Below are 19,160 nucleotides of genomic sequence, written 5' to 3' on the forward strand. Positions count from 1 at the left end.
AAAATTAAACTTCACTAACTATAAAACGATTGTAGTTCATACAAAATGAACTACGACTATTTTGGGAGGTTAAGTGTTCAAATAAAGACTTCGCTATCACAACATTTATTGTCATATCTTTGACAAATTTTAGCGAATTTGTTTTTTTGCGACAACTGATTGTTAGTAACACAACATAAAACTGAGTCACTCTAATCTGGGTTGGCATGCTTTTCACTTAAAATAATGCAGGTAATTTAGTAAAAATACAACAGAGACATGACCTTTGCATACCCTGCACATTTTAATTAACGTAATTTGATTTTTTACGACATCATGCTGAATGGGAACCACTTGACTCAAAAAACAAAACACTAAAATATTTATAAAATATAATAAAATATTTAAAATTTTTGATAAAATTTTTGATAAAAAGTTGATAAAATATTTATCAACAAAACACTAAGCTTTACACAAAATCATTCAGACGCTAAAATTTACCTGATATTCTTCATCGTTGTCAATGACCCCATCTATCACCATAATTTGGTATTGCTGAGCTTGTAATGAAGTAAGATAGCGTCGAATGTGTTTTAATCCGCCAGATCCCTGTGAGATAATTTTCTCCATTCTTTCCTTCGAATGACCGGGATCTAATACTAGAAGACGAATGGCTCCATTTTTTAAACTTTTCTCCGCTCCAACTATAGTTCGACTATGACCTGAAAAAGGATCAAAGACAACCGTGTGAATTCAGTTTCCGGAATTCGGCATAATAAGGTAAAAACGGTGAAGACTACGGTACTAGATTTTACAATATCCAAGACTCGAATCCCTGTTCTCAAGGACAAAAGATTTCAAGTCTAGCGTGCCAACCACTCGGCTAGGATGGATATTCGACAGGGTCATTTAAATAAACTTAAAATAATTCTTAGTTATCACTGAAAAAGGTTTGTTAAAGAAGATTTATCCTTTTCTGTCTGAGATGAATAATATAAATTGGTATTTCGTCACTAAGGGCTGCATCTGACATTTTCCCCACTGTTGAGATAATTGCCAAAAACTGTAAGCTAAACTATTCTCAAAAGGAGGATGAGCAGGAAAATGTAGATCAAGAGAATACCAATTGAGCAGACATTACATTACTGATTCTTTTTTTTTAGAAGAACTTGTCAAACAGTATTTGGCAATTATGATAGCAGTGTCAAAATGTTCGATTGTAGCTTCAGGAATGACAGACTAATTCATTCTAAAAATGTGTACAGGTAAGCTATATCATACACACGTACGACATTTATTTAAATATTTATTTATTAGATAATGTAATACAGAATTAGTCATATTTCTTCCCTGTAAGTTTTCTTACCGACTTTGACGAATCCGCCCTAAGAAGGATGCTTAAAGCCTCAGGGGGGAAATAGAATAAGGAAGGAAGTGATAAGGAGAATAAGTTCGAGTATTTAACAAAATACTCAAGCAGTCCCTTACTGTATTTCGAATTTATCGATAGTGCCTAATACGGTAGAAAGTTTGCAATAATTAGCTAAAATCTCATTTTAGTCCTAGATTTCAATTTCACAAAGCCCTATTTTGACCCATTCTAACTCGATATTTTTACGTATAAAGATTACACAACAATGGATAACTGGTAATCTTGCTTAAATCTAAGAAATAGGCCTTCTCGGAGGTTTTGCCTAAAATATCTTACAATTTGTCTTCTTTTTTCTACTAGCGTTTAAAAGACGATCGTTATTTACATTCGTGTCAAATGAAAAAATTCATAAAAGCTGCCTTCTTCCTCCTAAAAAGTTTACGTTTTTCCTGAAATAAGTTGTGCCCGTGAAGACCCTGACATAGTATCGTATTTTAAACGAATTTCTTCAATATTAACTTTTAGATGGAAAGTACTAAAAAAAGAAAAAAATATATATTTAGGTTTTGATTAAACCTTTATCTAGTACTTTATTCCTAAACATTCCACAGAAATTTTTTTCCTCGCATCAATTATCTGCATATGGGTATGTAAAATAAGTACATACTTACAAGGCCTATGTTATCAATGAGTTAGCTGTAACTTAGCATTATCTTTGCACTTTGACTGAGAAGTGTGGTGTCATAGAACGGTCTGTGCTCACACATGTTATACTCAAGCAGCTTCTGAAGCTTTAAATTTTCTTTTTAAGATGGAGATTTGGGCACTTGTTATAGCGACTAAACCAAAGAAGTGAAGTCAAGTCAACTTTAATGAAATATACCCACATACGATAAAAATATAATACTTTGGTAACAAAATTATGGAAGCTACAACAGAGAAATATGAAAAGCAGGCCGCCCAAAACGCATTATATTAAATACATAACCTAACCACCTCTATATATTAAATATTTGATTAGGATACACCTGCATAGTTCTTTATCTCGCTTAGGCTAAGCTGATTATCTCCGAATGGACACTGAATACCACTTTCATTACAGATCAAGAACAAAGTGTGGTCGCTATGATACATAAGTAACAAGAACTGTTCTCGTTTAAAATTTTATTTTACACCAAGATTATATACCAATAAATAAAAAAATAAAAAAAGCTTACTCCTTGAAAACGAAACACAAAGGACATGTCAATAACTCAATTGTCAATACTACGCCCTAAAACGCCCTAAACACTAAATTAGTGGCATCTCAAGATCAAAAAGGACAATGGCACTGATATAACACGACTCATGCATGGCTTTCTCATTTCACTTATGAATGATTTAAACTACAATGACTGTCCTGGGTGATTTCCAGTATTGAAAAAATGTCAAACACCAAAAAAGCTTAAAAATTTGTACTTAAAATACTAAGGACATCAAAGTAAATACTCTGGACCCCTCCTTGGTCTATTTACACATGTAAACCACAAATTCCTAAGATTTTTCTTTTGATTTTTTCAAAATTTTAAATTGTAGGGCAGTACTACCTTTTCATCAGCGTTGCCACATAAAACCATGGAAGTCAACAAGCAAAAAGTAAAATTTGACACTACTTTTCGTCTATAAGACTTTCAATACTAACAATCTATCGATTCCCAAAGACAACTACATTTTCAAATGAAAGCTACATTTGCTTGAGCTGCTTGGCGCTTTAAGTCTTTAGATTATTTTTTTACTGATTTTTCGCTGACTTTCCTTCTTTCTTTTTTTTTCCAAATTTGACGGCCGCTACTACCAAAAACCCCATATAGATTTTTTCCTAATTCTTCAGAATATATATGTTTGCATAAGTTTCCACTTTACCAATTCTAGCAATTTAGATTTCATTTTCACTAATGAAATAACAACTCCTCTTTTCACTGAAACCGGGTATCATGAGCTAAAATTTAGATATCTATAGCTATGTGTACATTTTTCTATGTTGGGAAAACAAGCCGTTATATCTTTTAATTAGAAATATATCAAGAAATGGTAGCCGATTATTTTCTTCGGATTCAACTGTGAACTAGGGTTGTTTGTCAAAGCTATTTAAATGGAATTGTTATTTCATTAGTTGACAGGGTTTTAGCATTTTAGAATCTCCAGAATATCCTGATTCAGAATTATTGTATTTAAGAGACGTCTTATTTTGTAATGGTTATCCTATTAAATTCGTAAATGAAATAATAGAAAATAGACATGATAAACATAATAATAAAATAAACCAAGTACCACAGTATTCTGAATCGAAAATGAAAAATACTTATATCTCTTAATCCTATATACCTGGCCTAGGTGAAAAACTTAAACAAATTTGCGTAAATATAAAATATAAACTTGGTTTGAATTAATTAGACCATTGAGAAGCTTTCTGGATTCTAAGAAGGATCGGACTCATGGCAATTTAGGAAGTGGTGTTTATAGCATTCCTTGTTCTTGCGGATAATTTGACATTGACCGAGCCCACCAACAGTTTGTGGAACGGTTTATTGAGCATTGCAGTTCAATCGATAAGGCTCTAAAATTTAGAAAACATCCTGAAACCTTCGTTACAGTTTTGGAAGAGCACATTTTCCACCACCCTTATCATTTCGTGGAATTTGAGGAGGCTGGAGCCATTGAAATGAAAAACAAAAGCATATTTTCGCTAATATTTCTATAAATAGAGATGCGGGAAATTTAAATATTGATTCAATTTTTGATATTATTCTTAAAAATGAACCTATCGTTAAAAATTGTAACAGGGTCTTGCCAAACCACCAGGGGACTAATGTAAATAGAAGACGAAGAAGAAGTTAAATTGCAGCAGTGAATGCCAACAGAAAGTTTATTTCATAATAAAATAATTAATTTCATTTACACTTTCTTATTTTTTATCCAGTTGCTTTTGTGTGTTCATTGAAGAAACTCATAATTGTTTATAGAAATACTTCGTGGTGTTCAATAACAGTAGTATTAATTGTGTGAATGAATAGATATTGGTTGTTTCTTTTTTGTATTGTTTTATGTATTAGATTTCATTTTCCTATACATTGTTTTAGATTTAATATAGTTATTTTAATAGTTTCTTCTATATTTAACGCTGAAGACAGGTTTTTTACAGGCGAAATATCTATCGTTTAGTTTGTCTTTTCCTCTCGTTCTACTGGTCGTAGTCCCCGTTGTTTAGTTCTTCATTCTGAGAATGTTTTCTTTCTATGTTTTGTTCACTGTCTTTGGCACTTTAAGCATTAAGTACGGCTGGACAAATACGCACGTACTAGCAAAGTTTCAAGGCTTTTGCACGAGCCTGCTATGAAGGTATTACACTAGCTCAATATATGGGCGACTTGTCCAAGAAAATAAAAAAGTTGTGTGGGAGAGGTTTTCATGACTTATGCAGACTTATGATTCGCTGCTAAATCAAATGCTTAAGGCCGTGATTAAGTGAACTTGAAAACATCGAGCTTCAGAATTGAAGTAAGGTTACCCTTCTGTCTTTTAATTCTCTAGAGATCGTCGATTGTCAAAACTTCAAATAGCACCAATTATCAAGTCTTGTCAAAAGTTTTGATTGACAGCTTCCTTTGGTGAGATGCTTCAGCCAAGAAATAATAATATATTTGACAGTGTCTTGCAAAGCTTGGTTACCGACCAAGGGAGATTAGAAAATGAGCAAAAGAGCACTATCATTCTCAAGTACAAAATGCCCATGTATATGCAACTGTGACGGCATGCATAGAATGCATTTTAAAATTTATTGTTTTTTCCACTTTATTTCCTAGGGATAGGCTATTTAAAATACCTCATTTCATTAATTCGAAACTAAACAGCGAACTTAGTTGAAAGCTTTCTTCGAGGATTCTTAGAAAACCAAAGTTTTCTTACAAATTAAATTAAAAAAAAAAATAAAACTGAAAGTAAGGAGTGACATTAAAACTTAAGACGAACAGAAATTACTTCGTATATGAAAGGGACTGCTTCCTCATGAACGCCCCGCTCTTTACGCTGAAGTTTTTTACTGTTTTAAAAAATAGAGTTAAGAGGAAGAGTCAGACTTTAGCGTGAAGACCGGGGCATTGATGAAGAGACAGCCGCTTTCATATATGAAGTAATTTCTGTTCGTTTTATGTTTTAATGTCACTCCTTACTTTCAGTTAAAAACACTTGTTTTTATTTAATTTAATTTCTTAACGTTTTTTAATCAATGCATGTTTTGATTTATGCTCTCCACAGATGAATAATTAAAACGAAATTTGGGTATTTATTTTTTTGGCTAAATGGGTTTCTCATAGTTTTGATCAAACGATTTTGAGAAAAAAATAGGAGCGGGGAAGGAGGTATAGTTGCTCTCCGATTATTTGGTTACCTGAAAAGGCAACTAGAACTTCTAATTTCTTACGAATTTTTTTATTAGTAAAATTATTAGTAAAAATAAATTTTACTAGTTAAAGACATACGTAACTTACAAATTAGCTTACGTAAGGAACTTCTGTATTCTCACATTTTTATTACATATATGAGGGGGGCTCACCCCCTCAACAGTACCTCCCTCTTCACACTAGAGCTTAAATTTTGTCCCGATTTCTTAAGAATGACCCCTGAATTACAAAAGCCGTAGAATAAATAGTTGAAATTCTAAAAATACTTTAGCGTAGAGAGCGAGGTATTAGGAGGAGGTGAGCCCCTCATATGCGTAATAATTTCTGTTCCTTTTAAGTTTTAATGCTGCTCCTCACTTTCAGTTGAAAAAACTTTGTCATATTTATTTTTTCATTGTTTTTTTTTTTTAATAATAGTAGGAAATCCTGCGCTCCCTTCATGGAAATTTTCTTCCTCCATGAAAAGTTTCCCCAGCATATCCCTCTCTTCTCAACCCTGCCCCAGACCAAATGAAAACGCCCCTGAAGACGTCTGTACACTTATAAGGATTTAGTTATAAGGATTTCCGACTACGCTGAATAAAATGGCTATCTCAGAATTTTGATCCGGTTACTTTGGAAAAATAACTAGCGTGGGACGGGGGCCTAGGTGCCCTCCAAGATTTTGGTCACTTAAAAAAGGCACTAGAACTTTTCATTTCCGTTAGAATGAGCCCTTTTGCAGCATTCTAGGGCCACTGGGTTGATACGATCACCCCTGAAAAAAAAACAACAAATAAACACGCATCTGTGATCTGCCTTCTGACAAAAAATACAAAATTCCACATTTTTGCAGATAGGAGCTTGAAATTTCTACAGTAGTGTTCTATGACTTTTAGGCAGATCACGGATGCGGGTTTATTTGTTGTTTTTTTTTGTTTTTTTTTCCAGGGGTGATCGTATCCACCAAATTGTCCTAGAATGTTGCGAGAGGGCTCATTCAAACGGAAATAAAAAGTTCTAGTGCCCTTTTTAAGCGACCAAAAAAATTGGAGGGCACCTAGGCCCCCTCCCACGCTAATTATTTTCCCAAAGTCAACGGATCAAAATTCTGAGATAGCCATTTTATTCAACGTAGTCGAAAAACCTTATAACTATGTCTTTGGAGACGACTTACTCCTCCATAGTCTCCGTGGGAGGGGTTACAAGTTAAAAACTTTGACCAGTGCTTACATATAGTAATGGTTATTGGGAAGTATACAGGTGTTTTCAGGAGAATTTTTTGGTCGGGGAGAGGGGGTCGAAAAGAGGGGGATATACTGGGGGAACTTTCCATCGAGGACTTGGTCATGGGGGAAGAAAATTTCCATGAAGGGAGCGCAGGATTTACTAACATTATTAAAAAAAACAATGAAAAAATATATATGAAAAAGTTTTTTTTTCAGCTGGAAGTAAGGAGCAGCATCAAAACTTAAAACGAACAGAAATTATTACCCATATGAGGGGCTCACCTCCTCCTAATACCTCGCTCTTTACGCTAAAGTATTTTTAGTAATGTCAACTATTTATTCTACGGCTTTTGTGATTCAGGGGTCATTCTTAATTAATTGGGCCAAAATTTAAGATTTAGTGTAAAGAGAGAGGTACTGACGACGGGGTGAACCCTCTCATATGTGTAATAAAAATATGAGAATAAAAAATTCTTCACGTAAGCTAGTTTATAAGTTACGTATATCTTTTACTTATAAAACCATTCGTAATAAATTAAATTTCTAGTTGCCTTTTTTTATTAACCAAAAAATTGGAGGGCAACTAGGCTTCCTCCCCCGCTCTTTTTTCCCAAAATCATTCGATCAAAATTATGAGTAAGCCATTCAGCAAAAAAAAAAAAAAAAATTCAAATTTTGTTTCAATTATTACTCTGCGGAGAGCCAAAATCAAAACATGCATTTATTCAAAAACATTCAGAAATTAAATAAAAAAACAAGTTTTTTCAACTGAAAGTAAGGAGCGACATTAAAACTTAAAACGGACACAAATTACTTCGTATATAAAAGGGGCTGCCTCCTCATCAACGCCCCGCTCTTTACGCTAAAGTTTTTTACTGTTTTAAAAAGAAGAGTTGGGAGAAAGAGTCAAACTTTAGCGTAAAGAGCGGGGCGTTGATGAAGAAGCAGCCCCTTTTATATACGAAGTAATTTCTGTTCGTTTTAAGTTTTAATGTCGCTCCTTACTTTCAGTTGAAAAAAACTTGTTTTTTTATTTAATATATTTAAAATCAGCATTAAAATGCGATTCTTTTGATGTAGCTATTGGTACCAAAATTCCATTTTTTAGAGTTTCGGTTACTATTGAGCCGGGTCGCTCTTTACTACAGTTCGTTACTACGAACTGTTTGATAAAGTTGGAGGACAAGCAATATAAACAAAGGTATTTTATTTCAAATGACAATACAATTAAGTATGTAACTACAAAGAAGGATAGAATGTAAGGAAAATGAATTTTCCTGTTACCGGTACTAGACGATTAATCTTATAAGTACGGCTCTTGTATTGGAACCCCCTGTGGAACTTTGGGATCAAAGCATCAATGAAGAATCCTTTCAGCTTGGGAAAAATCTTTTCGGTCCAAAAGCCTGGATTGCGGTCTATCTTTTCAATGTAGAAGTCTTTCTGGGTAAAAATCATGAAAAAGCAAGTATATAGCTGAGCACATTCAAGCTGACTGATTGTACTTGGTAAAAGTAGTCGTGGCCTCGTTTGGGGTTGACCAGTCCATTCTTTCCAACTTCCATGCAATACTCCGCCTTAGACTCTTTTCGGTTCTTTATCCACTAGCCTATCCCCAAATTTCTCGCAGTTTCGCAGTTCCATACCTCGCTTTGATTTAATTTTCCCCATGATTTCGGCTTTGTGTGCATAACTTTCCTGAAGGCTCCTGACTATTTCTCATTTCTATGTTTCTTCATTGCATTGAAATAATTTATGAAAATTTCACACTATTAACAAGCAGCTGATTATTCCAGCTTGTCATTTTCGTCTCTAGGGGTTATTATCGGCGATCTGAAACGATTCTTTATGGCAACCGACTTGTAAAAATTTCAGGTAGCTGAAAATATTCTAGGGGACTGTTAGAAAACAGGAAAATACATCAAAAAATGGTTCCAATCATCTTATAGGTTATTGTCTTCTGCACATGATAGTACCAATTTTGTTCCAAAAGCAATATCCTTCATAGAGTACACTTGTGAAAAATACCTAGACATTTTCTAAGATTTCTAAGCAATTAGAGGAAATAGAACAAAATCCTTTCAAACATTTTGTAGCATCTTCAAGAAGCTATGGCCTGATATTAAAAGCGGCATCTTCCGCCAATGAATACTTGAGTACTTTTTAAATATAAATTTTCAATTTAACATGGGATTTTCGAGTTCCATCAGTTCACTTAATCACCCCCTTAAGGGGATGCGCTTTCCTGAATAATCACCCAGTCTCGTCCGTGATAAGTGTTTGTGCCAAACAATTAAGAATTGATTGGGTGATTTTGACACAGCTTGTAGAGCTTGGATAAGAGACCGGAATAGATGACAGAAAACCAAAAATCAGAACTTTCTTTCCCCGAAATCATAGAAAAACCATTTAATTCCTCACGTTTTGTGCCGGAGGTAAAGATACGTTCTAATGAAACTTACATCATCAGAAAGTTTAAATTTAGTTTTTCAACTAAATGGAGAAGAATTTTCTTCTTAAAGTTCAGGAAAGGATAGTCCCTAAAAATGTTATAGTATGCCTGCTAAGAAAACGCTAAAAATCAGATCAAAGAAATTACCACTTGAGCAATTTGGGAGTTCGCTCTAATCACACCTGATTTATATTACAATCTTGCCGACAAAAGGGACGTAAAATACTACTGTCTTTTCAGTCACACTTTAAAGTTAAACCATAGATTCTCGACAGCTAGTTCCCCTGGGTGAATTCACTAAGGGACTCTTTGTCTTTGCGACGATCAGCCGACGGCGAGGCTTACAAAATGATTTTAAGCTTCCAAATTGCGGCTTAATCATAGGCAGCGCAAGCGCTGCCAAAGTAAAGAGCGATGTGGGCACAATGTATTATTATTATTATTATATATTTTTTTTAGACCAGAATACTTCGTAAAGAAAGACCAGTCACACAAACTTCGAAACGGTTATTCGATTGGAAATTGTAAAATCTAGTGCCCTATTTAATAGTCGAAAATTATTGAAGGGTAACCAGCCCCCCCCCCGCCCATCATTTCCCCGAGCACACCCAATAAAAATTCTGAGATGACCATTTTGTTCAGGATTATTGAAAGGTCCAGTAATTATGTCTTATAAGATGACAGCCCCCCCCAGCCTCAGGGAAAGGGTTGCGAATTATGCCCCAGGGGCATATAGGTTTTTATGGAAAGGGTAGTCGTATACACTTCTGAAGAGGGCTTCATTGGATTACAAATCAAAAGTTCTAATGCCCTTTTTAAGAGTCAAAGTGGTCGAAGGGCAACCAGCCCCCCTCCCCTCTCACGGTCTATTTTCCCTAAATGCATCTGATAGATTTTTAATATTCACTTGTTCAAAAATAGTCTAAGATTAGATAACAAGGCCTTTATGGTTGACACAACCCCCCAGAGTCTGGGGTAAGTGATATAAGTTACGTCCGGGGGCATATAAGGTTTTATGGAAACGGTGGTTGTGTGAACTTTAGAAGAGGTTCATTTGATTGGAAATTTAAAGTTCTAGGTCTCTTTTAAAGAGTCAAAAGTGATGGAGGGCCACTAGCCTCCACCCCTTCCTGACAAATTCCTTCCCCCAAACACATCCGAACAAAATGTCAATTTAGCCATTTTGTTCACAATAGTCCAAAGAGCATATAATAGTACCTTCAGGGTAGATATAACCCTCCAGAGCCTAGGGGCAAAGGTTGTAAGTTATGTCCCGGGCATATAAGGTTTTTATGCAACGGGTGATCGCATAAACTTTGGATCGAATGAGACTTTTTTGATTGGAAGTCGGAAGATCCAGTGTCCTTTTTAAGAGTCAAAAGTGAATGTAAGGCAACTACCTCATCCCCACAAGCAAATCATTTCCCAAAACACATCGTTCATACATAATGACGTTCTGTAGAGTTGGTACACTACTGGATGTGTCTGTCCAGATAACTTTATGGGGCAATTCAGTTCAACAAGTTGATTGTCTCTGCTACCTTGGTTTTTATCTTGATTGCCATCTGGCATGGAAATGTCGCAGTGACCCAATTCAATCAAAAACCGCCCGTGGGATTGGAATATTTCGACCTCTGTAGCACTTTTTCCCTCAAAGAATACTTCTAAATATATATTATTCGTTGGTTTATCCATACATCTCTAAAGGCTGCCTCCTATGGAGCAGTAACTCCTTATGCAACTATAGAAGAGTACAAGTTCTACAAAACAAAGCTGTTAGAACAGTCGGTAAGTATGTCCAGAATGTACAAGACAATTATGCTTGTCTTAAGTCCCTGAAGCTCCCTAATGTAGGCCAGATAAGATATTACCAAGCTGCAGTATTTGTGTTTCATTATATGAATGGTTTAATCCCTGATGTTTTTAAGAGTTTTTACCAAATTCATAGTGACCTGCATTATTGTGGAACTAGGCAAAGTGATAATATAGTTGTTGATTTGCGTCGTGGTACCAGGTCCGCATCTTTAATGAAACACCTTGGTCAATCTGTATGGAATGAGCTGTCATTGAGCATTAGGGCGGCAGAAGACATACCTCAGTTTAAAAAGAATTTAAAGGATTATTTTTTGAGGAAAATTTGTTGAATTTTATTATGGCTCTTAGGGTGGGTAGGGGATGAACAGGAGCTGGAAAGGTAAGGGTTGCCAGGGCCTAAGGTGAGGTTGGTACAGCAGGGTGGGGGAAGGGGGAGTTGAGCATTGAAGAATGATGAAGACTGGACTTGATATTGTTATTTTTCTTTTTATTGTTATTTTTCTTTTTATTTCTTTTTATTATATATATATATATATATATATATATATATATATATATATATATATATATATATATATATATATATATATATATATATATATATATATATATATATATATATATATATATATATATAGAGAGAGAGAGAGAGAGAGAGAGAGTTTATTTATTCTTGGTTTGTTTATGATAGTTTTAATTAAAAAGTTGAGTTAAGTTACGTGGAATTTCGCGCGACCAACAACCCTTTGAGGTTTTCTCCGGCTCAAGTGTCGTTTAATTTAATTATTTGTTTGTGAATGCAGAATAATAAACTTATGATCAAGATTTTAAGAGAGCTATTTTGTTGAGCAGTATTAAAAGGTCAAGTAATTATGTCTTTGGAGATGTCAACCTTCCCACTGTCCTCAATCCTTAGGCTATAAGTCAGGCAGTTGGTTCATTGTTCACATGCAGTATATGTTATTGAAAAAGGAATGGATATTTGGACTTTACTTACAAAAGCAAAGGGCATTCAGATGAGCCTCTTAAAGAATGCTGAAAGGAGTGCTGAACTGAATCGAAACACGTTATGCATATAAGGGTCAAAAGGGTGTAACTCATGAATGACTGGGTATATTAATTCGGAACTTTCAGGAAATGATAAGGGAGATAATCAAAAGAGAATATTTGCATGCTGACACTACTACTATGACTACCATCACTACTACAGCAACAACTACTACTACTACTACTACTACTACCACAAAACTCCATTTACAATACTGTGGGAAAATATGAACTAAATCAAAAGACACTATGTGCGTGTATATTATCAAAAGAGCGTATCTTAAGAATGGATTTGGTGATTACGTTGGAATTTACAGAGATTGTTAAAAGGGAAAATCATCTGACACGAAAGGCAATATGTGCACGCTATTACTAATACTTCTATCACTGCTACATTTACTATTGCTACTACTACTTCAACTACTACTCCTATTGCAGTTACTTGTAAAGGCAGTACGCTACTACTACTGCTGCTATTAATACTACCGCTATTACTATTAATACTACAAGTATTAATACAAATACTACTACTGTGACTACTATTATAACTATGCCTAAGAGTGCGAAGAAGAAATTTTCAAGATTTTTTCTTGGGGGAACTTACACCGTCTGTATGCACGTTGTTAAAACGGTTTGGCGTGAGAAGTTGAAACTCACAGGGCTTATTGTGGGGGATGTTGAACTAACCAAAATGAAAAGATTTCCATCCTAATGCTACTGCTTCTACTTATACTACTACTACTGTAACTATTATTACGACTTCAGCTGCTATTACTGGCATTAAAGCTAAGTCTACTACTATTAACGCTACTGATACTATTACTACTGCTGCTACTATAACTAAGGGTATAAAGGCGAAAGATTTGGGCAATACTGAAACTGTATGGAACTAAATCGAAAGACAACATACGCACATAGGTTGTTAAGAGGATGCATCAGAAATGCTTCGGGAACAGTAATTGGTATTAAGTTTAAACTTTCAGCGTGTGTTGAACAGGATGTTAAAGAGCCAAAGGTCCTATGCGCATACTGCTACTGGTACTACACAACTATTGCTACTACACAAGCTGAGCATATTAGGTGAAGATTTCAAGGAACATTTAGGCTGATGTTGAACTAAATCAAAGAGTTGTAGTGCCATTTTTAAGAGCAAAAGAGATTGGAGGGCAAGCAGCCATCCTCCCAAGCCCATTCATTTTCCAAACATATCCATTCGAAATGTTGAGGCCACTATTTTGTCCAGCATACTAGAACAGTCCCGTAACTATGTCTCCAGGAATATTGGGTATATCAACCCCAAGAATTATACAATTGACCCATTATGCTTTAAAACTAAATCAAAAGGCACTGTGTGTATGGTTGCTAATAAGACACCTCAGCAATATATCGAGGACGACTTGGGGTATGAAGTTGAAACTTTCAGGGCTACTGCTATTACTAGGTCTGCTGTGATAATTTTAATAAATCAAAAGAGTGTAAGCGCATTCAAGTTGTCAAGGAGCATAAAAAGATTTATTTGGGAATGATAATATGTTTTATTTTTCAGGTTAGCTTGAGGAGGTATAACATTAAATTAAACAATACTATTTAGGTCGGGATTAAACATTGGTGAAAGTTTCTGCAACATACAAATAGCAAGCCAAACTACGGATTCTTATAGAGAAAATCTTAAAGATATAGTTTTTTTCAGGAAAAAGGCTAGGTTAATATGAAAAACAGAAAGTATCCTACAGCATTTGAGTTAAAATCCAGAAAGATTACCTTGATGTTGCAGGTATAGGCATGGCTTGAAGGCTTCACTTTTTGCAAAATAGTTGAAAACCCATTCAAAAAGAACAGGATGCATTTTTCCTTCGCCAGTTGGTTGATGAAAGTCCATTAATCTGTACTTGATTCCTATATATGAAAAAAGCGTTGCCACTTCAGTAGCACCGATCCATTTTCTAGTGTTGACTAAAATGCCACCAAGCTGCTCTTGGCCTAAAAGTTGCAGGTAATAAAAAAAAGCTGATACTACTGCTGACCTTTGGTAAGATTATATAATGCAGAAATATTCAAGCAGAGTACAATTTTGCAACAACTTTAAAAGTCCATTATTTTAATTTCAAATAAACAAAATAACTTTTGGGAAAATATTAATTGTACCTTTGGTGCTTTTGAAAGAACATATCGTAATTTTGAGCCCAGTGGCAGGGATGATATCACAAATATCTTACCAGATTGAAAAAACTAATTATGGTAGGTATTTTTAATTCAGATTTTTGTGTTAGGTTGTGACTAATGTCATGAGTTGTTACGATTTGAATTCAACTGTGAACGAATTACTTTCAGCTTTATGAACGTTCCTATTCGAGATTAAATAAAAAAAATTCGAGATTAAATGAAAAAAAAACAAGTTTTTTTTAACTGAAAGTAAGGAGCGATATTAAAACTTAAAACGAAGAGAAATTACTCCGTATATAAAAGGGGCTGTTCCCTCCTCAATGCCCCGCTCTTTACGCTAAAATTTGACTCTTTCTCTCAACTCTACTTTTTAAAACAGTAAAAAACTTTAGCGTAAAGAGCGGGACGTTGAGGAGGGAACAGGCCCTTTTATATACGGAGTAATTTCTGTTCGTTTTAAGTTTTAATATCGCTCCTTACTTTCAAATAAAAAAACTAGTTTTTTTTATTCAATTTCTAAACGTTTTTAAATTAGGACATGTTTTGATTTTGGCTCCCCGCACATGAATAATTAAAACAAATTTGCATATTCATTTATTTTAATCGCTAAATGGCTTTCTCATACTTTTGATCGGACGATTTTGAGAAAAAAGAGCGGGGGAGTAGGTATAGTTACCCTCCAATTTTTTGGTTATTTAAAAAAGCAACTAGAACTTTTAATTTTTTACGAACGTTTTTATTAGTAAAAATATACGTGACTAACGTAACGAACTTTTATTAGTAAAAATATACGTAACTAACGTAACGAACTTCTATATTTGTATGTTTTTATTACGTATATGAGGGGGTTCACCACCTCGTCAATACCTCGCTCTTTACACTAAAGCTTAAATTTTGTCCCAATTCCTTATGAATGACCCCTGAATCACAAAGGCCTTAGAATAAACAGTTGAAATTAATAAAGTTACTTTAGCATAAAGAGCGAGGTATTAGGAGGAGGTGAACCCCTCATATGCGTAATAATTTCTGTTCGATTTAAGTTTTAATGCTGCGCCTTACTTTCAGTTGAAAAAACTTTTTCATACTTTTTTTCAAAAAAATGCTAAAAAATCCTGAAAGATCCTTCCCCCATGGAAAGCGTCTGTACACTTCCCAATAACCATTACACTGGTCAAAGTTTGTAACTTGCAGCCCCTCCCACGGGAACTTTGGAGGAGTAAGTCGTCCCAAAGACATAGTTATTAGGTTTTTCGACTATACTGAATAAAACGGATATCTCAGAATTTTGATCCGTTGACTTTGGGAAAAAATGAGCGTGGGAGGGGGCCTAGGTGCCCTCCAATTTTTGGTCACTTAAAAAGGGCACTAGAACTTTTCATTTCTGTTAGAATGAGCCTTTACACGACATTATAAGACCAATGGGTCGATACGATCACCCCTGAAAAAAAAAAAAAAAAAAAAAAAAAAAAAAAAAAAAAAAAAAAAAAAAAAAAAAAAAAAAAAACAACAACAGATCAACCGTGATCTGTCTTGTGGCAAAACATGCAAAATTCCACATTTTTGTAGATATATGCTTGAAACTTCTACTGTAGGGTTCTCTGATACTCTGAATCTATGCAATTACTTTTAAGAGGTGTTGCCCCCTATTTTCTAAAATAAGGCAAATTTTCTCAGGCTCGTAACTTTTGATGGGTAAGTCTAAACTTAACGAAACTTATGTATTTAAAATCAGCATCAAAATGCCAATCTTTTGATATAACTATTTTTATAAAAATTACGTTTTTTAGAGTTTTGGTTACTATTGAGCCGGGTCGCTCCTTACTACAGTTCGTTACCACGAACTGTTTTAAATTTTGGGAAGGGCATAATGATTCATTTTATTTTTAGGAGCCAGGCACTAGGAGTTACTACTTTTAAAAATTAATTGTTGTTGTCTCTATTTGGAATTGCTGTATATTGGTTTTCGTTTCTTGGGAAGTCACACATTCGACTAGACTCGTGGTTTCCATAAGGGTACTCTTTTTTGAATAATGGCTGTGGACTTCTTATTTTTTTGTAGCAATCCTGCATAAGAAAGGTGACAAGAGTTAAGTGTGGTAATTATAGAGGCATTACCTTGGTTTCTGTAGGAGCAAATTAATACGTATAACGATGGTTTTTTAGACTTAGAGACACTGTACATAAAGTTTTCAGAAAAGAACAGGTTAGTTTTAGTAAAGGAAGAGGATGCGTCAACCAAAATTTCACTCTTAGATTAGTTACTGAGACTCCTTTAGTCCTTAGTTTTATAGATTATGAACTGGCATTTCATTCATCCAATAAAAGAGCTTTAGTGATGGTCTTATCCTTAAAGGGTATACTAGGTAAATATAGTAAAATGACAAGTGCTATATACAAGAAAAATAGTGCTGCAGTTAAAGATGAAGTGTGGTATTGAACGGAGTTGAGCAGGGTTACGTTTTATTTCCATTTATATGGATCATTTTGATGGACTTTGCCCTAAGGAGCACGTCAAAAGCTATGGAACAGCATTGGAATCAAACGGGAAGGTAAAACTCTCCTAGACTTATACAGATCTATTTTAATATTTGTGTGTCCTAGGTAATAACTTCAGCAACATGAATAATTTTTCGGAGGTTTTGAGAGTCCAGGGTACAAGAATAGGTTTGAACATTAGTGTTAAGAAGACTAGGCCACTTCGATGAGAAATAATTGAAGATGAAGAGGTGATGTTGGGTAACGATATGGAGTGGACAGCTTCATTTACTAGGGTATGTTATTAGTAAAGATGGTAGATTCAATGAAGATGTTAAAAGTGGAGTATGCAAGGCCCAGGGTGTTTTTTCATAGTTGAAAAAGGTTTGCAATAATAAATCGGCAAACCAAGATTACAATATTGGAAAGTGCAGTGACGACAGTAGTCAAGTATGGTTCTGAAACGTGTGCGATTACAAAGACCGGAGGGGGTTTTGCTAGATGTTTTCAAGAGGAGCTGTCGACGGATAGTTTTGGATACCCGTTTGACCAAATGTATTTCGAAAACCAGCTATACGAAAAATGTGGTTCTATCCCACTTTCTAGGGCTAGGACAAGTTTTGCAGCTATAGAATGAAAGATTGTCCTTTTTGGCTATCCTATTAGGACCAAAGCAATAGCAGGTCTTTCCTAAATGGGGGTAGGAACAGTTCTTAAGGAACTATTTAAAGGACATTGGGAACTCTTGCAAGGGAGTAAAGAGGTAAACTTTAAACAGATTGAGATGGAGGAGCGGCGCAACTGTGTTGACCTCAAGCGGCTTGGTGCTGCAATGAGATATTATCAGAAGTAGCAGTATTTTTTTCGTGTAGGTTGGTTACCTGAAGTACTCTTTCATTTTAGTGTATGGCGTGTGGATTTTTGACAATTTAAGTTTCTTGAACCTAAAAGAAAAAAAATAAACTAACCACAACGAACTGGTTTATACTTGGAAGTGTTGCTAACATTAACTTTTTGGGGGGAGATCGAACATAACACCTTATTTGCACACAGAAGAGAGAGGAGGTTCCTATTAACACCCTACCCTTATAAGAAATCTTCTCACACACACACCCGTAAGTATTACACCAATCAACCAATGAAGTGACCTAAATGCACCAAACAAAAGCAAAATAGCCTTTTGTTATTATTATTCTTGAATATTTTATTTGCAGTTCCTTTTGTTAAAACATTTTTGGTAATGCTAGGTGTCTTTACCTTGTAAGAAATGAAGATTAAAAACTACTAAAAATTGATAACAAAATTAGTAACAACTTTTAATCACAGGTCAAGGAAATTACGACTGAATAGATACCGGTTGTTGCAAATTTATATCCAAATGATTTTATCAATGGAAACAGAAAAATGTAGATAACAGAAGATGACAACAATTTAGACAAAATAAAAAGGAAAGAAACAATCATGCCTAAAATAAACGAGAATATATGGCTCAATGTTGCAATAAGCATGAAAAATGCTTACGAATCTATGCTCATAACAGAAGGCATTACATTTATGCTATGTTTGATATAATATACCATTCTGGTTTTTGAAGCTTCTGGCTAAACAAGTCTGTTTCTTTAGATGCAAGAGTTAGTTTGCTTTAAACTGTTTTTTTTTTTATATATTTTTTCTAATGCTTAAATTGTGGGTTTTCTTATTCTTTTTTTCTATTTATCAAAATTTTGGTTTCCAATAGAAGTAGATGTTATCCATGATATCTAAATCTATTTGTATCTTAGTTTCACTGTCATTTATGGAAGTTATTTGCCCATACATGTTGGTCTTACTCTTTTTCATTTGTCTTTTAATGGAAGGGCAGGGTTACACAATCTTGGTTTTAACTATGGTTTGCCAGTATGGTTTGGAAAATCATATAGATTCTAGGATATCAGGAGCTGCCTGGGAGTAAAACTCTTCACCTCGTTTGCATTCCCGATGCGCCTTGCTTGATTATACACTAAGTTTATATTTATTGTAATATCTTCTAGTTGCTTACTTTTGAATTTTTTTGATAACAACATGATAAATGAAAATGATATGATATGTTATCATGAAAATGATAACAACATGATACAGTAATAATATTAAAGCTTACAGTTTAGAGCAGAACCATCATTGTGATTGACAGTTGTTAACATGATGAATAGTTGCCAAATATACTTCCCTGA

At 34.6% G+C, this 19,160-nt stretch overlaps 1 protein-coding gene across 6 annotated transcripts in view; it reads right to left on the reverse strand.

Annotated features, from left to right (window-relative positions):
- Nucleotides 1-19,160, reverse strand: part of LOC136026350 (zinc finger-containing ubiquitin peptidase 1-like) — a 76,924-nt gene that overhangs the window by 11,097 nt on the left and 46,667 nt on the right. For all 6 annotated transcript variants that reach the window (XM_065702864.1, XM_065702869.1, XM_065702865.1 and 3 more), the window contains exons 3-4: nt 14,074-14,292; nt 481-701 (exon numbers count right to left, since the gene is read on the reverse strand). In XM_065702864.1, the coding sequence (XP_065558936.1) occupies nt 481-701; nt 14,074-14,292 (440 nt within the window). The remainder of the gene's footprint in view (nt 1-480; nt 702-14,073; nt 14,293-19,160) is intronic.

The sequence above is a fragment of the Artemia franciscana genome, chromosome 4 (assembly GCF_032884065.1).
Source record: "Artemia franciscana chromosome 4, ASM3288406v1, whole genome shotgun sequence".
NCBI lineage: Eukaryota > Metazoa > Arthropoda > Branchiopoda > Anostraca > Artemiidae > Artemia > Artemia franciscana.